At 37.1% G+C, this 22,190-nt stretch overlaps 2 protein-coding genes across 5 annotated transcripts in view; both read left to right on the forward strand.

Moving 5' to 3' along the window:
• LOC127063325 (homeobox protein abdominal-A homolog) overlaps positions 1-20,845 on the forward strand; it is a 39,170-nt gene extending 18,325 nt beyond the window's left edge. The window contains exons 3-4 of one of the 3 annotated variants that reach the window (XM_050992951.1): positions 10,338-10,699; positions 10,798-20,845. In XM_050992951.1, coding sequence (XP_050848908.1) covers positions 10,338-10,699; positions 10,798-10,815 — 380 coding nt within the window. In that variant the 3' untranslated portion in view covers positions 10,816-20,845. Of the gene's footprint in view, positions 1-10,337 lie in introns of all 3 variants that reach the window. The other 2 variants (XM_050992949.1, XM_050992950.1) reach the window with 2 other exon arrangements.
• Positions 1-22,190, forward strand: part of LOC127063331 (uncharacterized) — a 283,945-nt gene that overhangs the window by 167,887 nt on the left and 93,868 nt on the right. The window lies entirely within an intron of this gene.

Here is a 22,190-nt window from a genome sequence, read left to right on the forward strand (position 1 = left end):
TCGATCGAGAAGCGCGATAAAATAGGAACATTAACAGATAACGATATTCCTATGCGCATTCGATTCGCTTAAATGCGCGTATCGTTTAAATAAGATATTCTAATAACGTAAAATCTTGTTAGCGACTAATGAGTAATAATCATTTTGATCATGCGCTTTCTCCTTAGAGAGAGTATACTCAAGCGTTTCTTCACGGATAGGTAGATATTTTTCGGAAGCCATAGTCGCGCCATCATAGCCTCACGTCGGATGTCCTAAATTGCAAGAGCACGACTTTTATTAGCGGAAAGAGATACCATGGCATTTGCATGTAATGGCGACGCAGTAGGTGGGAGTGAGGATGGGGGGTTGGTTGGTACGATGGAAAATATGAGGGTTGAAAAGGGACGTCGAAGAGGAGGGGTTCGAAGGTGGTTCGTAATTAGACTCTTAAAGGTTCTACAGGGAACTTGCGTTCCATTCGTTGTATTGTAAAGGAAAAGGGAGAATTTTTCGAAGGGTGCCCTTTCGCAAGTACGAAACACAGTCGCCTCAGGTTTTCACCGTTTTCGAAGTAGGGTGACGTTACCTACATGTCGTTCTTTATTATAAAATGAAAATTTAATTCGGTACAGGAGCATCATCCCCCTCACGATGGAATCGCGAGACGAGATTACATGTATTTTAGTACTGGCAGTGCGCCATACCGAGAGGTACTTTATTTTTGAAAAGTCGTCCCCACGGCTATAGTCACCCGACTCTCCGAAATTTCTTCTGGGACATTGGCGTAATTAGCACGAGGGTCTTGGATATTTTCAAAAGTTAGCGACTTACAAATTCTATTGGTAAGAATATACTTATACGCATGAACGAACCAATGTGAAAAATTGCTAAACTTGGAAAGAAAAAAACAGCAATGTGCCAGCTACAACGGCGGTCCGCCATAATCGAGGAGATATTTTTCGTTTAGAGAAACAATATCGCCGCTACTATCTCTCTCTCTCTCTCTCTGTCTCTCTCTCTCTCTTGACCCATCCGGTGTACTCTTATAAATTTCACTGGCGGCTTTACAATTTTGTGGAAGATTAGAGCCACCATCCAGAGAAATAACTACACGTTCAGTCGACGAACATGGATACACCTACACGCATAAAGGAGAGAGGACGCCATAGCCAGCATCTGGGCGAGATCCGATCCTTCTGTGTGCGCGCGAACGCATCTCGAAAACACGGAGAAAGCTTGTGTTTCGTGGGTGTAGTGTGTGTGCGTGGTGTGTATGGCAGATACACGGCAGATAATGGGAGGCGCCCTTATGGATGGCGTTTGGGTTCCACCGGGAACAATGGAACCCACTCTCCTCCTCTCTCCATCCATCCTTGTCGGAATCCTTTATTACTAGTCCCTATATATATACCTATACACGAACAGGATACCCTCATATATATTGTATATGCATTTGTGCGTACGTATATACATCTACCTATATATATCTATATATATGTACACATATATATGTATATATGTATGTATGTATGTATGTATGTATATATATATATATATATATATATATATATATATATATATATATCTAGGGTCGGAACGTACCTGTACACCCTACGCGGCATGGAACGAGCTGTCCAACCAATCAGGATTTAAGTCTACAGCGAGACGTGATGAACCGCTGTGGCAAAACGTACATACACACACCAGCTTGCGTGCATGCCTGTGCGTGTGCACCTGTTTCATTTAATCGCGAAGGACGGGAACGATTAAGGGTCGACGCTGGATAAATCGATTTTGACTTTCCTACTAGCTACCTAACATTTCTTCGTGTCAGTTGCCATTAGAACGGTTTATGGGACATTACCTTATTTACGTCTACTTAGATAGATATTTAAAAAGATTAAGGTTATTCATCCATTAAGAAATTATTTCTTTTCACTTTACGATCGTTGTTGATATAAGTTTCATTAGTGTCTCAATCAAGAAATTCGACGAATCTTTCTGAAATAAATATTGTAATTCTGCGAACGACGAAGACAAATGGCGGCCAGTTTTCGAGTATCTACATCTTCTCCTTTCCACCCACGAATGTGTATAGCTCTCCGTCTTTGTCCATTCGTGGCGACCTCGCCGTTGGAGACTCGCCGATATCCATTCGTAAATATCTCAAAACGGCTTAATTTCGTGGTGCAGCGGTCGAATAAAATCTCGAGCCAGTGAAAAATGCAGAGTTTGGTCGGGGAGAAAGAAAGAGACGGAGATGGCTGAAAGAGTGTATGTGTTTGTGTGAGAGAGAGAGAGAGAGAAAGACGTGAAAGGAAATAGAAAAGAAGGAGAAAAGAAGACACAGCATCCTCCATCGTCATCCATGGACGTTCTCTTCTTCTTCTTCTACTTCTTCTTCTTCTTCTTCTTCTTCTTCTTCTTCTTCTTCTTTTTCTTCTTCTTCTTCGTGTGATAAGGAGTGGGAGAGAGTATTCATGTTACTCGTCCCATCAATATCAACTTCTCTGCTCCCTCTTTATATATAGCTATATATGTATGTATATATATATATATATATATATATATATATATGTATATGAAAGAAAAATTTTCGACGATAACTCCGAAATTCGTTTCGCGTTGACGATTTATGAGACTAATCCTCACACTTTTCTTATCCTCGTTGTATCCAGGTATCTAAGGCCGGATCGCATTTTAACGAAAAGAGCAACGAATTAAAAGATGCCTGTCCCTGAATGCAGAAGATTCTGTAGACCTCCTGCTTGAAATCGCGAGAACCAATTTTTATCGTGAAATTAATGCGTGTATGAAGTATTTCAGTAAACTGGGATGGGGGAGAGCAAAGAGAAATTAATATTCGAACGATAACGATGATGTCTCGTATCGTTCAGAATTCTATCGTTCGTAAGGCGAATTACGTTTCCCATCTTACATCGCTTTATCATTAGTTTATTAATCCGGTTACTCCTTGTAGATAATTATTTTTTAATGATATGAAGACGAGTGTATCCTTCTAGGGCACGAAACACGCGTCCGGTTTAATAAAGTTAGCATTAATTAATCGTTGAAAAGGTAAATATGTATATCTAAGTTCGTCAGTAATAATTATTATTTATTTATTATCGTTCTAAACGCTAGAATCTAGTGACGCATCTATTATTTCCATTATAACAACAAATTTCGACGGAGCTTCGAAGATTTGTTGTTAGTAATAACGAAAGAAAAAAAAAAGAAAAGAAGAAAAGAAAATTGCCTGATTAAAACGAATTTATTATTAATTTTCAATCGATTTTTTTGTCAAAGCTAAAACCTTTCTCTCAAGCATTCTCGCAACAAAACGACGAAAATATTCTCGATATCATCGAACGGAAGTTATTAATGATAATTTTATGCGATTTCTGGATAATTATTGTAACCGACACACTAAGGGCGTTGCGATTAGATCTACTCGACTAATTTGAATAAGATCAACGCTATAATTATATTAACCTTTACGCTTAGTTAAGTAATTTTACATCGATATAGTATTTCGACGAATCGAGTGGAGCGTGAGAATTATTCAAGCTTACTATTTAATCTCTCTCACTTTTTCTCTCTATATCAGATAAATATAACACATTTTATTTTTTCTACGAGTCCAGTTTTGTTCGCATAAAATGTATCGCTTTATAAACGTATAATGGCGATCGATAATTAGTATATATCTACTAATCCTATGGAAATTCGAGATTCAGCAAGTAGAGATATCTGATGTGACGACTCGGTGCTCTCCTCGATGAATTCATTTCGTAAAGTATATGGTAACTAGAAGGAGAGAAGGAAAGTAAACAATTATTACAGCATTTGCGTTATTATGGCAGCCGAAATTGTGTAGATGTAAAGATATGCATATATACTCTCATACATATTTACGTTATACATTCGTGTAGGACGAAAATGTGTTATGGCGGCGCTAGCACGCAACCGTATAAATCTTCCTTATAGCGAGCTAGGATTACGCGTTTGGTGCTAGCTATGCGTTTCGTAGCTCTTTGCGTACCTACGTAAGTATGGACAGCAGTCATTGACGCGCTAGCGCCGTCTGGTAGCTCTCAAGTTGCGCATATTATATATTTACGTGGCATCACGTATAACTTATGTATGTATGTATGTATGTATATACGTATATGTACGACTCACGACACTTGGAACGCCTGGTACAGAACGTTACCATTCCTCTTGATCATCTTGGATGGAATGAGCCACCCAACTTTGACGCTCATAAAGAGAGTACCGAGTTGTGCCAATCTCTGTTTATAAACATTTTCTTTTGACCGTGCCGATCGTCTTCTTCGTACGAACGATACGACATTGATTAGAAGTCGTTTCCGTTTAAAAATCCAATGGTTATCGATCGATATCTTATATACATACATTACTAAGAAAGAGATGAAAACTTGATGTAGAAATAACAAATCTAAATCTATATTTAAAACATCAAGTACGAATCGTTCGGTTTTAAACCCTTTGTAAGAAACAACAAAGAATGCCTTGTTGAAAAATCGCGTTATTGTTTTTGACCACGTTCCTCGTCCTATAGGGGAACCGAAATCGCTATGGAAGCGAGTACCAGGCACGTGGTTGACATTTAATTGCTTCTTTAGATTTACGACGACTTGGGTCCGTTGTTAGCTTCAAGTGCGCATGCGCGTACACGCATCTACAAGCTTGCGAAGAATCTCTATCTGTCTCTTTCTCTGTCTCTTTCTCTGTCTCTTTCTCTGTCTCTTTCTCTGTCTCTCATAAGTACTTACTTACTTACTTACTTCTATAGCCAACTATTCCAGCAAGCTCGAAACAAACGATTGTCCAGTCCACTCGCACCGACTGCCATTTATTCTTGCTCCCACCAACGAATCCTTACTAAACTTTATTACTCACAAAATATCGCTAACTTACTTCTTGGAATCTCACTTATCTGTGAGATGTAAGTGCAAGAATATAATAAGATTAACCAATCGAAAATTAGCACGCTTCCTGCTGCTAATTTATATAAATCGAGATTGCCTTCTGTCGTATCACGAGCTAAAGTCTATTAAACTTCGCTATATTAAGAAAGTACCTGTATATAATATTTGTAATGTTACTGCCACTTTGAAAAAAAAAGAAAAGATAAAAAAAAACAAGTAGCAACGTTTGCGCTATATATACGTAAGATCTAAAAACGTTATACGTTTTCTAATTCGGTTAAATCGACCGAACGATGATAAAGAAACTATAATAAATTCCATATAAATAACGAGCCATTATTTATCCTCGGCTTGTGCAACCTTCTCGATGAAATGGAAGCAAGATCAAAAGCGATTACGAATCGAGCTTAAGTTCTTGAAGAAATTTAATCATCGCGAAAAGATATTTCGACGTCCAGCGATCGAAGTATATTCGTAAGAGATGAGAGCACGGTGGTCGAACTGACGCTGACGTTAACCATCGAGAAAGCGATTTATCGGCACTCCGTTTATCAGGCGTAGGGTGGCACGGAAAATCGATGTACGTAGCTAAGTAACTGGAACGCGAAGACGGCAAGGGTGTGTCCTCGAGGGAAAACGTGCAACCCTAAGTCTTTTCTGCCTGCCAGTGAAAAAAAAATGATACTTATATAAAATTCGCTGCTAGGAAAATTCTCTTCTGTTATTTCTCGCAACGAAAAAAGAATTGCTTTTTGTTTTCCTTAGTCTTTTCCTCTTTTTTCTCTTTTTTTTTTCGTTATACTTCTTTTTTCTTTTTTTTTTAAAGCAAAAAGTGATATCGATCGATGAATCGTTCGAGAAAGATTTTACGAATTAAAACTCGGATATAAAATCAGATAGATCTTAATGGCGAGATCGTACGATCGGCCATTACAAAGGAACAATATATCTTTGTATGAGTATGAAAAATTCTATGGCTTTTGAAAAGAGAAAGAATAAGAGAAAGAGAAAGAGAGAAAGAGAAAAGGAAAGAGAGATAGAGATAGAGAGAAAGAGAGACAGAGATAGAAGTAATGGAATGTGAGTGGTTGAGGAGGGTGGCAACGCGGTGGAACAAACTTCCTCAATATCCTCGTCTACTTCGCGAGAGCGGGCAGGCCGCGTGTGGCGAGCGAAGCAGATATTAAACTTAATATACGGCCGCAATTAGGCGCAGGCCTTCGCCCTCCGCAGTTACACGCTCTCCTTCTCTTATACTCGTTCGGCTTCTCCTCGTGCATTTGTATTTACCACTGTGCGAATGGTTCGCTCGGTGTGCGTGTCTCGTGCGAATACAAAATCACGCGTCATCTTTTTATATGTATATATATATATATATATATATATATATATATATATATATATACATACATACGTACGTACGTACATATATATATATGTGTGTATGTGTATATATATTTATATATCTTCTTCGCATCTAACACGACTTCTTCTTAAATCATTCGACCGAACGCGTCGAGCTAATTAGCCGCGAGAACGTCCACGCAAGAGTAGTACTTAATTGGATCGAATTTTTTAAGAGTCGGATGAGAGTGACGAAAGTCTTTTCGATCTGACCGAGAAAGAATTCTTCGACGATTCGATCGTCGAGACGATCGTTAACCAGTCTCCAGAACGAGTCAACGTGCGGCATTTTATTATCAGTCGAGAAGACAATAAGAGATATGAAGACTTTTATTTATGTCGACCGATAAGGAATGAAACAAAACAGAAAAGAAATTAAAACTGAAAAAAAAAGAAAGAAAGGAAAAATCGTGTCGATCACTGCAAGATAATTAACGAACCTTGACCAATCAAGAGGTAACGATCGTTAACGTCATACGAATCTCCATTATTAAATGAATGATCGACGATAAATAGAACAAAATTTCCGAGAGAGAGAGAGAGAGAGAGAGAGAGAGAGAGAGAGAGAGAGAGAGAGAGAAATGATACGTTCGATGACCGAACTTTTCTCTTTTATTTCTCAAATATTTTATCAATTAACTCGTGATTCAAGTCTGTTCGAATGTCGCTTTCAGAGCTAATGATTTCTGTTTATGTCTGATTCGTTTCTTTATATCAAATCACTAAAGAAAAAAACAACAACGCAAAACAGGAACGTTTATGAATTATGATAATAAACAATCGATAAATTGAACCGAATTGCGCTTCACAAAATCTGGCCTTTGTGAATGGAATTAATTCGAGTTAATTCTTTCGCAATCGTTTTAAGTCCGAATAATAAGGTATCAACATATTTAAAAATTATATTTTACGTGTAAAGTGACGTTCCTCCATGGGATCGGTAATGTAATTACGAAAATAGTCTCCCTAATAGAAATATATATATATATATTCTCGAGAATAAAGTGTGAGATATATACCAAGAAGCATTAGAGTACCCTATTCCGTAGAAATTTTTGATAATGCTTGCGGCGGCACTTCGTCGATGGCCGCCGACGGATATTTATGGCGAATGAAATGGCCGCAATCAGGTTCACCGGTTTTCGAAGACCGACGAGAACTCACTGGAAAAGAAGATGAGGAGTGAGAACGAGAAAGAATGAAAGGGTGAAAGAGAGAAAGAGAAAAAGAGAGAGAGAGAGAGAGAGGAAGAAGGGAGGAAAGGATAGAGGGGAGAAAGCTGCAACGAAGGGTTTTCGAGCTCTGCCTCGACTCGCCCCTGCGTGATGTGCCGCCAGCAGGATGGAATGGTTCCCCTCCGGTTGCCAAGGTAACGTATGGCGCACCCTTCGAGTTTCAACTACCACCTCGTGGTGCTGCAGCCGTCCGTTTCTATGTGCGTATGTTTCTGTGTGCGTAGCTATGTGTATGTTTCGAGATCGTGCGCACGTTGGCCCCGAAAAAGCATCTACCGACGCACGCGCTGCTGAATTTTGTGTGAGCCTACACACATAGACATATGCATATATACGTATACACGTAGGATATATACACTGTCTCTTTCTCTCTCTCTCTCTCTCTGTCTCTCTCTCTCTCTCTCTTTCTTTCTTTCTTTCTCTTTCTCTCTCGTTCTCCATGGACCACACTGCTGGGAACGGCCATGCTGAATTCAATATCAGCATTCTCTGCATTCTCTCGGAATTTTCTCCTTCGCTCTGAACGATATGTGCTTGATGGGTTACCCTGCATCAAGATCCGCGTATGGCTCTCACCATCGAAGGCTTCATCGCCGAGAGGAAGGATCCTTCCAAGGTACCAAGGGAACTCCGAGAATTCGCCTTCTCCCGAGTAGTATCGAGTTTACTTTTCTTTTTAAAATAACGATCGAGAAGTACGATTTTGCCTTTCCCTTACTTTCTTTTGCGAATCTTCCACCGAACTTGAAATTCAATTTTATGCGACACTTTGTGTGGTTTGATTCAACGATTTTTAGAATACTTCGATAAACGTTGAAATTCGACGATGATTCGTATATTGTATTTAACATACTCGATTTAAATAGAATTACATTGATCAGATATATGTATTACTATTTATATTATAGTATTATCTATATAGCATTGTGATCGATTTTCAATGCTCGTAAATTATCGAAGAAAGATATTGAAATAAAATCTTGACTATACAGATTCTATTTTTTGTTATCTTTTTATTTTTTTTTTATTAGTATCAGATTCCGTTTGATAAAATCTGAGCGTCGATTTATCCAGCCATTATTCATGTTTTACGTGCGAAGAAACTTACATTGACTCACAAATAAATCGAATTTTATCGAAGACGGATCTTTGAAAGCGTAATGCTAGGAACGCGTCAGAAGGGAAAAAATATATCGTTGAGAATGTTAGAAAGAAATGACGTGCTTTACTCGGCTCATAAAATCTGACGTTTTCATTTTGGAAATCGTGCCTGTTTACTTTCCTAGAGCCTTAAAACGTTAAGATCAAGAGAAGATCTTTTCTAACTCGAACTAATCTATCGTCGCTTAGCTCTTCGCTTATACCATTATCTACGATGCATTCTTATCGTTGTGACATATATTGAAACTGATCTATACATCCATGGAACATAGAAAAAAAAGTGTGAGAGGGAAAGAGATAGATAGAGATAGAGAGAGAGGGAGGAAGAGAGAGAGAGAGAGAGAGAGAGAGAGAGAGAGAGGATAAAAATGAAATGGTAAAAAATGCTCGTCACGCCAGCAACGATCTGTCGGCTTCGTTGACTTATCCGTCCGATAGCATACGTGTTCTCGCTGCTCAAATATTCCATTATCGTTGAAAATTTATAAGACCATTAAAAAGAGAATCCACGGTGTGTTCATCCCGGCTTCGTAAAAATTTATGATTTCTCGCATTTTCACACACGACCTCATGGGATATTCGAATGGTTATTTCGAATTGTATGTGATTGGAATACTGATCGATATGATAATCGATGTCGATAGTCTTCCTGCGATTACTTCCGTTGATCGCTCGTTCATGACTGCGTATTACGAGGGTGTTCCACGATAAGAATGCGGAAAATGGAGAAGGAAGCTAGTCGTACAATTTCAACTACAATACGATCGTTTTAAATAATTCTACTTCTTCGTTTTTGATTGATTGAAATGATAAATAAAATTTGTTTTCTTTTCCTCTTTTTTTTTTTCTTTGCATGGTTCGATCAGTAAAAATTACGATGAAAATTACGTGGGCACGCGCGGTTAAAAAATTTTCCTAACAGGTACCTAGCCGGTTGCTCGTAGACGACAGGTATACACCGAGTTACGTACTCGCATTTCGATAACTACCCAAACACCATAAAAAATTCACAGTCGTTCCATTCGGCAAGCCTACGTTTATGGCTTTGACTTACCGAGGGAAAGTCAGCCGGCAAAAAAGGGACACTTTCAAGAAAGGGTTTTCGACTTCCTCTCTGACAATGGGAAAAAAGCTAAGGACTCGAACTTTCTTTTTTAGGTCTCTCACTTCTTCTTCTTCTTCTTTTTTTTTTAGCCGTACTCCTTCAACCCCTGCAATAAAGCAACCATTCGGAGATAGTATTTCTTTTTTTTTTCCACGAGGAGAAAGCGAGGAAGGAGAGAGTTAAGATTTGTGACTAACGTCAGGATGACAGGGTCGGTCAGTCAAGAAGGAAAAGTCGCAAACTTTCCTGATGAGAGATACCCAAGGAGATCCATGAGATCTCTCGTGCGACGTTTATAGCGGTCTTTGCTCTTTAACTTCTTGTTCAAAGATAAGTCGAGTTGATTTGATGTAGCGTACAGATAAACGCTGATTGCAACCTTGAAAGAAAGAAAAAGAAAAAGAGAAAAGAAAAATAAAACGAGCGGATTAAAGTAAAAATGAAAATGCGGAATAAATGGGATGAAAGGAGAACATTTATAAAAAAAAATTAAAGACGATCGTAATTATTATTTTCCAGGTCCAAACGGTTGTCCGAGGCGCCGTGGCAGACAAACGTACACGCGGTTTCAAACGTTGGAGCTCGAGAAGGAGTTCCACTTCAACCACTACCTAACGCGACGGCGGCGAATAGAAATCGCGCATGCCCTCTGTCTGACGGAAAGACAGATTAAAATCTGGTTTCAGAATCGCCGAATGAAGCTGAAAAAGGAACTGAGGGCGGTAAAGGAGATCAACGAGCAGGCGAGACGAGAACGAGAGGAGCAAGACATGATGAAGAAGCAGCAGGCAGAGAAGCAGGCGAAGATGCAGCAGGAGCAACAAAATGCTGCTCTACAGCATCAACAGCAGCATCATGTAAGCGGTCTGGACAAGTCGCAGAGCGATCTACTCAAGGCGGTTAGTAAGGTGCCAACATAGGAGACCTTGCTGAACCGACTCTCTTTCTTTTAAAGGAAGAAACTAGAGACTGAAGCGACCTGGACGGATACGCCTACGAAAACGAGCGGACGGCTGGTAAGCGGACGGCTTCTTCCTCGCCTTCCTCCTCACCCTCCATTATAACCACCTTCTATTCCTCAAACTTCTTCACCGCTTCGTTAAGAGGAAGGAACAATGAAGGAAGGAAAGAAGGAAGCTTGACTATGGATCCTGCGACACCGAGAGCGTAGCACGAACAAGAAGATAGGATTCGCCTGGTCGGGTATATCCTTTTTCGATCCTCTTTTCCCTCTTATTCCTCTCTTAGCTACTTATATTCTTATTATTCCACCTTCATATTCCTTCGATCATACCCCAAAACCAACGAGGAAAGGCAGCGAGGTAGACGTTTCGCTAACATAGTAGAAATATCGAAAAACGCATCGAAGTCTCGATTCACATGTACTTACTTACTTACTCGATGACCGGCCACCAAGCTTCCCTCCGCAAATAAGGAGAATGGCGATCGGGATACCGGCTGGTCTCTGACTGATTCCTAGAACGTATAACGTGTATTTGTTAAATCGGCGAGCGTGATCGACGGAAATAAAGGATGACGGCCTTCCTCAAGAGGACGAAAATATGTAATGGCTCCCAAACAAAGCCGATACTCGGTGAGACGCGAAAGAGAAAGTGGTGGGGGTTGGGGAATGACAAAAGGGTCGATCGAGAAAACAGAGAGAGTGAGAGAAAGAGAGAGAGAGAAGGAGAGAGGAAAGAGCGAGAGAGATAAACGAAAGTTTTCGACTCGAAAGGAACGATTAGGCTTTGACCTTCGTATATCGAACAGAGCACACGAAACTGCCATCGGAGGTCGACCGAACGCTCATTTTCGACGTGCTCCATGTTTATACTTGGCTAAACGCTAAAAGGTTAGAGAGGATATTTCTCTACGACCTCTCTCATTCTCTCTCTGCCCTTCGGATAGATCGCAGCGAGGAAGTCGGAGCAACGAACGTAGCGCTTGCGAAAATTTTCGACAGCTCGCTAACGCTTCTCTACTTCCGGTATTCGTTAGGTATTATTATTATTATTATTATTATTATTAAATATTAATTATTAATTATTATTATTATTATTATTATTATTATTATTATTATTATTATTATTATTTTGCGTCTTTCAAAAAGATTTCTTCGTTTGTTGCTCGTCACAGAATGATTCGATCAATCACGATAGATTCTCGCTATTGTTGTTTCGGAGCTCGCTTTTGCGTATTATATATCTACACATATATGTATACATATATGTATAGATATATATACACGCTTTTCTTTCTTTCCTTTTTTCTCAACGACGGCGAAGAGAAAAGAGAGAGGAGAAAAAAATATATGCAGGATAAATACGAATGGGACGACGACGACGTCGAAGACGCGCGCGGCGGAAGGAACGCGACAGACGACTCGGCAGCTACTATTGACGTTAATAATAATATCATTATTATTATTATTATTATTATTAATTATTTTTAATTATTATTAATTATTATTATTATTATTATAAATATTATAATTATTATCATTATTATAGTTATCATTATTATTATTATTATTATTATTATTATTATTATTATTATAATTATTGTTGTGCCGTTCACAATATTGTTTCTCGATGAAGACGAGGTCTCGTCGAAAAATTTTTATTTTTTTACGAGCATCGCATCGAAGGTCGTTAAATTTTCTATAGAAATTGTTAGATTTCTTCTTATTATTTTTCTTTTTATTCGAGTTATCATGCGTTAGAAATGTTATCGGCTCTTCGAACATGTCGTTCGTTTGAAGTCGAGAAATCTTTATTTTAGTTACGCGACTTGTAAGCGTTGAGAGATTTTTATTGGATGAAACAACAAGAACCGGTAATTCTTGCCACATCGCGAACGATATCGGTATATTTACGTGCGAGATAGTTATCTGCGAAAGCGGGATGCTATTTTTTTTAATAATTTTTTTTCTCTTTTATTTTTTTCTTAATTTTATTCTTTATTATTTTATTTTATTTTCTTTCCCATTTGTAATTCTATTAAACGTTGTGAAACATTGAAAATTTATATGATTTTCTATGCGTTCGAACGGTTGATCGGTCGGTCGGTGCAATGTCGTTCGGCTTTTTTGCTATTTTTCGCGTTCCTTCTATTTTCGAAATCTTCGGCTTCTTCTTTTCCGCAAAACCGACATGAACTCGAACCGATACTGAAACAAATATGTAAGGTTGAAAACAATTATAACGACAAAAAAAAGAAAAGAAAGAAAAAGAAGAAAAAAGAAAAAAAGAAAAGAAAAAAGAAGGCGCGCACATGCACCGTAAAAGAATATACGGAGCAAGCAAGCAAGTAAGAAGAATCTCACCGGACGAGTATCTCACTCTTAGTACATTAAATACGTAATTTGGTGTCAGGGTAGACCTTTCCATAGATATAGAATCCCGTTGTTGGTATTACATACTTAACAATTAGATTATTCGTAAAGAAGCGAGAAAACGTTATGCGAATGGGAACGAGCGAACAAGCAAGCGAGCGAGCGTGCGAATGAGCGAGAGAGAGAGAGAGAAAGAGAGAGAGCGAAAGAGAGAGAGAGAGAGAGAGAGAGAGAGAAAGAGAGAGAGAGAGAGAGAATGAGAGAATGCGAAATAGAGACAGCATTAAGCGAAATTAAGCAACTTGGAATTATATAGTATAAAAATTAATGCATATTATTTTTCTCTCATCCTCCTCGAGCCCCAGTGCCGCTTGCTATACTCAAATCCTGACCGCGATTCGTATTTACTTTATCTATCGATCGCCCCCGTAGTATAGCAAAAGTATAGCATACAGATTTTTAAAGATGTGACGCGATCATAGGTGTATGTTTCGGAGACATTTTAACAAAAAGAAGTAAAGATAATCGTCCGATTTGGAGTATGTATATATATATGCATATATGTATGTATGTATGTATGTATGTATGTATACATATAATATCTATATTTATTACGATGCCATTAAAACTATTACGAATCGTGGAAGAGTCAATGATATACGTAAAGTTGTAGAAAAAGAGAAAGATGGTGAAATACTATAGAAACACGCATACGCGTAATTGCATACCGCCATATTTACGTAAATATACGTACATTAAAAAAAAAGCTAACAGAAAAATCTCTTCGAAAGTCAGGATGTATCGTACGCGGCGCATTGTAAGAAATGATAACAACGTAAAGCCATATTGTACACAGTACCGTATTATATATAAAAATATATATTATATTAAAAGTAATAGGTATGTTATTATATATATATATATATGAAGAAAGAAACCGAAGAAACCTATCAGACACACCTAAACACATACCTATATAAATACACACCAAGAAATTTTGATAGAGTGATAACGTTTTAGAATACGTATATATGAAATGTACGTAATTAAAAAATAATAACGCGAGCGTTAATAATTCGACGAACCGTACGAATGGATGTTGAAAAATAAAAATAAAATTAACGAGGCCGAAAACCGGCTGGCGACTCTTTAACGAAAAAAAGAAGAACAAAGATGAGAACGAGGAAAAGAAAGCGAGAAGATATTAAAAAAAAGAAACGAAAAAGGGAAAACGAACAGACATCCGTATCGAAGGCGAAAAATATCCATTCACATACAGAGGATAACGGAGGTGAGGCCGCGTTTTTATTACTACTCTACCGCTGATTATCTTAAAGCTAAACTAATAATTATAAATACTATCTTGTACGTAACGTTTAACGATTAAGCTTGCGCATGCGAGTTCGTGAAGACGATGTTACTTCTCAGACGATGAAAATATCTCTCCGCGCATAGCGAAACGCGCATACCGCAATCCGTAAAGAGAGAAAGAAAAAAAATAAAGAAACAGAAAAAGAAAGAGAGAGAGAGAGAGAAAGAGAAAGAAAGAAAGAAAGAAACAGATAGATACGTAGAAAGATTCAAATACATAGGCTGGGCGTATGCGTATGTAAATAAATGGATAAAAAAAAAGGAAAACAAAAAGAAACACAGAGAGAGAGAGAGAGAGAGAGAGAGAGAGAGAGAGAGAGAGAGAGAGAGAGAGAGAGAAATGTAAAATATGCGCGTATTGAGAATATGCATGGGCGTCGACTAGATTGGATTTCTCGATGGAAAATCGTTCGAGCTAGTCTATCCTTCTGCTAATCCTTACTTTTTCTTTACGTTTTACGTAACGTTACCGAACGAGTGAAAGCTGTATCGTGGCGCGTAGAAAAAGAAGATAAAAACAGAAAAAAAGAAAGAAAGAAAGAAAGAAAGAAAGAAAGAAAGAAAGAAAGAATAAAGAAAAAGGTTCGAACGAATTCCAAGGGGAATCTTCAAGGTCGGTCACGGCGTTCCTCCTCTTTCGCGCATCCTCAACGCACATAAATAAACCAATTACTCATGTACGTAGTCGTATATCGGTTCCGCGCAAGCCACCACTACCAAGCTACCCTTGATTATCAACATCTATCCCTCTTTAAATCGACTCGAGTCGATATAAAGAGGATACGGCGCTTTTTTACGTATTTCGATTATTTATTTCGCATAGGGCCGCTACATATTAGAATCCTTTTGTTTCTTCCGTCGTCTACCGTCAGAGAAAAGAATAGAGATGGAAATAGATAGATAGATAGATAGAGAGAGAGAGAGAGAGAGAGAGAGAGAGAGAGAGAGTGAGAGAGTGAGAGGGAGGGAGAGAGGGAGTAAAAATATTGTTAAAAGGAAGCAAACGAGTCGATGTGAAAGAACGTACGCGACGTTATTGTATCTATGTGTAGAAAAGCTTTACATACTTACGACTTATTATTGACTATTATTATTATTATTATATATTATAATTATTAATTATTATTATTATTATTATTACTATTATTATTATTTTTATCATTATTAATTATTATTATTATTATTATTAATATTATTATTATTATTATTATTATCATTATCGTTATTATCGTCATTATCATAATCATCATAATCATCAGCATCATCATTATCATAGTTACGTTTTCACGTTATAAACCGATTAGTATCGTTAAATTCTTGATAACGCTCAGCAGGAAGTAACTGCGGCAGCGGCGCCGATACGTCCGACAAATTAGGGATATACGTAATAACGCGTAACGATATATATATATAGTTATTATTATTATTATTATTCTAATGATAATTAGCACGAAAAATTTGTACAGATAAATGGAGGCGAAATATCCTGACCGCGGTCACGATAGTTTCTACTTATTACAATTAAGTCTCTTAATCGTTATTAGCCGTAGCGATAATATCGGTACATAGATACATACATATACGTGCGAGAGAAGAACGAAAAAAATGAAGGAACGATAAGAAGGATAAGAAGAATAAAGAAGGAGAGAGGAGACGACGGTGCTGACAATGGCGCCTTCGGTTTGGTTACGACGATCGATTTTGAGAGTAGTACCGACGAATGAGTGGAAGTGTTCTCTTTTCTCTTCTTTATTTTTGTATAAGTGTGTGCGCGTGTGCGCACATGATTGTGTGTGTGCGTTCGTAAGTATGTATGTGTGTGTGTGTGTGTGTGTGTGTGTATTTTCTTCGTTCCTTAACGTTCGTTCGACACACATGCTCGCTTTAATACGTTCTCCGTCCTTGTTTGAAAATTTTCAACGAAGCTTATCATTGAAAACACTCCACGTAAAGGCGTTTGAGTCTCATCGATCTTTCGTCTCATTCTCAAATCCTTCTTTGGTTATCGCTAACCTTCGTATCGGTAGAGGAGAGAAGAGATATAGGAAGGAAACTTTAGGTTACAAAAAAAAAAGGAAAAAAAAGGAAAGAAAAGAAAGAAAAAAAAACGTGCGCGCGCCGTCCACTTGCAAAGAATAATGAAAGATAAATAAAATAAAGTAAAATAAAGTAAAATAAAATAAAATAAAGGAAAAGAAAAAAAAGAAAATAATAATAATAATAATAATAATAATAATAATAATAATAATAATTAAAAAGTAAAAAAAAAGAAAGAAAGAAGGAAAGAAAGGATTCAAACGAAAAAGATACGAAAGCGATTTTCTTTCTTCTCGGCTTACCTCTAAGTGAATAACGGCGACTATTTGAAGGAAAAAGGAAAAAAAAAAAAAGGAAAAATACGATATAGAGAATATTATTAATTCCAAGTAACTGGCGCGTAATCATATCATGTGTATCACCTTCATAATGCTTCCTCACGGCCGTCTCCGGACCCTCTCCGAACCCTCTCCGAGAGAACACTCACATAGACCTCTCATCCCTTCGCCTTTTTCGATCTCATCCCGCTTCCTTTTTGCCACTTGTCCCCCTATTCCTCTTATCGTAGATGTATTACGTTCGGATTCGAGCATTATTCATTTAAGTATATATATGTAGTTTATACTAAAAGAAAATAAAAAAAAAGAAGTGTCCATAGAGAGAGAAAGAGAGAGAGAGAGAGAGAGAGAGAGAGAGAGAGAGAGAGAGAGAGAACGTGTGTGAGTATATGTGTATCCATGTATGTGTGTATGAAAGAGAGAGAGAGAGAGAAAGAGAAGTGTCAAACGAATAAGCGACTAAAATTTAGTAGTACAACTTGCCCGACTTGCCAAACTCTCGTAAAGAAAAAGAAAAAAAAAACGAAAAGAACACGTACATAGATAGATAAGAGTCGCTCGAAAACGGAGAGACACGTATCTTCATATTTTTTTTTATTATTTTTTTTTTCTTGATTTCTTTTCTTCCCTCCTTGTTTCTCTTTGTTTTGTTTTGTTTTATTTTCTTTTCTTTTTCCGTATTTCTCACTTTTTCAAACGACATTTCTTTTACGAATCCTCCCTCGTCCCAGAATTCGCATTGTCTCCCACCCAACAACCCACACGTCCTAAATCCAGGAGCCTTGCTTCTCGCACAGAGGACTTCTCTATATCCGAATTAAGAGTTACAAAAAATGGGGAAGAAGAAACTTAGAAGAGAGTGTAGTGCGTTGTCTCGTGCGTTGGTTAAATCGACGAGCTCATTTAACACGCTGGCGAGCGAGTGATTTGTAAGTGCGAGCGTTGCTTCGAGGATATAAATTGGCCGTTTTATGCGTGTGCATTTGTGTAAGTACGTGCGAATGAAGTGTAAGAAAGAGAGAGAGAGAGAGAGAGAGAGAGAGAGAGAGAGACAGGGACACAGACAGAAAGAGAGGGAAAAAACATTGTTGTAGTATGCGTGAATGAGGATACGTGCGTCGTCGTACAGAGTCTCTTTAAAGCGAGTCCACGAAAGAAGTAAACAAAAAGCGTTTAAAAAATGCACTATGTTTAGAATTTATTTTTGGCATTGAAATTTATTATCTATTAAAAAACGAATATTTACTATTATTATTAATAAGGCGTTCGAATCCATTAGGCAGGATCGAGTTAAAAATTGTTTGTTATATAATATGTTCTTTTTTACACTATATAGATATTGTCATTGTTTATTTATGAACTGTTTATTTTGCGTACTACTTTTCTTCGTACTTGTTTTTGTTGATATGAAAAGAGAGAGAGAGAGAGAGAGAGAGAGGAAAAAAGAATGGAGAAATGTGAATGAATGTATAAGAGAAAAAGAAAGGGATAGAGAGTGATAAAAAGAGATAGAGAGTGATAGAGATACGGAGACATTTTTTTTTATATAATGACATAATGTGACTATCGCTTAATCAGCGTTTGTATTTTTAAAAACATATATTATGTACATGTCCTCTTAAAGTTGTGAACCTTGAATGGGGAGAGTCGGGATCGTCGCGTATCGTGAATATATTTTTGTCCTTCTTTTCTTAATGGAACTTTGTAAAGAAAAATGAATGAGTAATATTTGGATTTATTAAAATAATCGCAATACGAAACGACCCCCTTCTCTTTTTTCGTACGACTGGTTGTAATATAGATAGTTTCTACTTACTTTTTGCTTCCTTCTGCTCTCGCATATCGATGAATCGTATTATCGAGTCGAACGATACACGATAAATATATATATATTTTTTTTTTGGTTTAACTTACGATCACAGGAAGCGTTGTTGAAAAAGAGTAGAGATATTAATTTGAATCCGTAATTAGTTTAATACGTGATTTCAAGTTTGTTTCGTTTTTATTTGATTTTATATCCCGGCCAAATTGTTTAAATAATTTCTTTATGACAAATTCGACACTTCGTTTCTAAACACTATTTCTTGTGTTTTATTAGTTCGTACGTATCTACATATGTATGTATATACGTCTACGATAACGTTGTATATACCGTTATATATAACTACTTTATATCTTTATAACGATTTGGCATAATCTCGATCATAGTTCTTATGTGTATATGATATATACGTGTTTTTTTTTTTTTTATCTTTTTGTACAATAAGAAAGAATCACACGATCGTGTTGTTTCGTTTCTCGTTGAAACTCTCGTTTCGCGATGAGCTTTGGCGTTATTAACAATAGATATATGAAAGAGTCCGTGTTTTTCTTTGTCTTTGATTATTTTTTTTCTCTTTTTTATTATGTCATAGATTTATAACGTTTCTCTTAGAGACTCAACTACATTTTTAAGTTTTTTTTTTTTTCTTAGTAGAATTATTTGTTTGTTGTTTTCGATATTATATGCGATGAAAAAAATGAAAAAAAGAGTGAACAGATTATTAGTGGCTCGCGTTAGTAGTGTTTCATTTATTTTCTTCCTTTTTTCTAAAAAAAAAAAAAAAATCGAAAAAAAGACGAAACAAAACGAACAAAAAAAGAAAACACAAAAAAAGAGATAAACTAACGCGAGACCAAAAACATGCCGGGCCTGTGCATATGTATCTTCCCCTCGAACCCTTTCGTCCTAAAGTCCCTTTTTTTTCTTTTTACACGAAAAAAAGGAACAATAGGACTGTAAAACGTGACAAAACAAAAGACTCATTTTCGAAAGACCGACGATCAGTATGATCGCGCGTTTCGTTCTTGCGAGCAAACGAGAAGACGCGACACGTAGGAAGGAAATTGAATGAAAAATAAAAAAGAAAAGCGAAAAGAGAAAAGAAACAAAAAAAACAACATGAATCAAATGAAGAAAATGTGAAAATTATAATAGTCTGTCTCGCTGTACAATGCGTTTGCGATGCAACGAAAAAATTGAGTGAACTTAATCTATGACTTGCGTATTATCGTCTTGCTGTACCTATTAAGCCAAATGGAAGCCATTGGTATTATTTGAAGAAACTCTCGATGTAAATATTGATACGTTGCGTGAAAACTAAAAGGGTTTGACAACATCTTCCTCCCCCCTACCATCTGATGAACGAAGGTCCTCCAGGATCGGCGATCATCGGTAAAAGAAAACAAGAGAGAGAGAGAGAGAGAGAGAGAGAGAGAGAGAAAGAGAGAATGAGAGAGAGAAAGAGAGAGAGATTGAGAGAGAGTGAAAGAGAGAGAGAGAGAGAGAGAGAGAAAGAGAGAAATGGATTAATGATAATTAGTAAGACACTGACACACACATTCACTCATAAACATACATAATACACGTACACAGCGATCCGCGCTTCTAAACGCGTGCCGGTGAATTAAAACCTAATTAATATATAACTATAACGATTAAAAAAAAAAAGTGCGTAGCTGTCCTTCAATACCTACCTACCATGTTAAGTAATAAAAGTAACGAAATAATGAAGTCTCATGTCTACTGACTATTAAAGATTAGTATTATACCGTACGATGAAAGATTAATAATAATGATAATATAATTATATTAATAATAATGAATAATAATAATAATAATAATAATAAATAATAAAATAATAATAATAATAATTAATAATAATTAATAATAATAATAATTAATAATAAATAATAATAATGATAAACAAAAACCGAACGGAGATGGCGAGATTGATGACGATTACGTCTACGACGGGTGAGGAAGTAATCCATTGACAATGAATGTAAATGTATCCATTTTCGAAACTTGATGTAGAATTATACTCATAAGCTATATCTATGATATACAAACGAAATAAAAACACATAGTAAATTATGGTAGAGTACGATTAATTCCTTCGTAAACCCATTATCTCTCTGTCGATGTGTTTAGATCGTTAATCGAACAGAAGGGGGTGCTTGAGAACGAAAAAAAAGGGGATGGAAAATGATCAGACGAGTTTTATCTAATTTTACCAATTCCAATGTGTACGTCGTTTACAAAGAGACTATTTTATTTTTTCGAGCGCTCGAAAAAAAATCCTTTTTCCATTTCTGCCCCTCCGTCTCTACCCCTTCTCTTTCCTACCCCTTCCTCGCCTTGTCTTTCTATTCCTCTTTGCCTGTTTTCGCCACTTTTACGCTCGGACGGGCGGAACATTGAAATCGAAGCATCGAATGGTCGCGCCCACGGCTACGGATATTTTGGAATATAACCGTATCGGCTTATGCATCAGGGTGACCCCCACGGGAAGGACGAGATAATAGGGGTGGGGGAATATACATTGAACTTCGCTTCCAACAAAGCACTCGAACCATTTACCTTGTAATTCCATCGGCCATGTCTTCTATCTCGTTACCACTCTGGGCGTGTGCCGTTTACGCATCAGTTTTTGCTTTCGTCGCAATTTAACACGTATATACATTTTTACTTATATACTTACCTGTTTATACGATATTTTACTCGTTAAAATTATATATGATATTTTTTGTTTAATAATAACTATCACAGATATTCTGGCCGAACTTGGAATCGATGATTACTTGGCGCGAATAAAAGGAAATCGAAAGAAAAAGAAAAAGAAAAATCGTGTAAATAATCTATATATATATATATATATATATATACACACGCACATACACACATGTATATATGTATATATCAAATGATGTTTCGTCATGTTTTATTAATGTTACGATCCTTGAACGAATCGAGTAATAATATCCAGTGATTTTTTCCAAATATACTTAATTATATAATTACATACTTTTCTTTACAATACAATAATCCTAATTATACGTTTCCAGTCAAAGATATTTCAGTCTTACCTAGATAATAAGTATACGAGCGTTTAATGCAATTTTGGAAAAAAAGAAAAAAAGGAAGAAAGAAAGAAGAAAAAAAGAAACGAAAAAGGGGGAAAAATGAAAAGAAAAGAAGATAAGAGGAGAGGTATTCTTAGAGCTAAAGGGTCGGTTTTTACGTATCGCCGATCTCACCGATGCAATTTCGCATCGTGCAGCGTAGCATACTCGATCGACGAGGACGCGCATTTAACCGTGATTATAGTGCTCGCTCGAGCGCTCGCAACAAAGCCCGACCGATCAGGGCTGATTTATAAACAATGCACGCCTCGAGTGCACCGTCTCGCTAAACTCGGAGCGCACGAAAATGCGTCGAGCTCCTTG

The sequence above is a fragment of the Vespula vulgaris genome, chromosome 4 (assembly GCF_905475345.1).
Source record: "Vespula vulgaris chromosome 4, iyVesVulg1.1, whole genome shotgun sequence".
NCBI classification, from domain to species: Eukaryota; Metazoa; Arthropoda; class Insecta; order Hymenoptera; family Vespidae; genus Vespula; species Vespula vulgaris.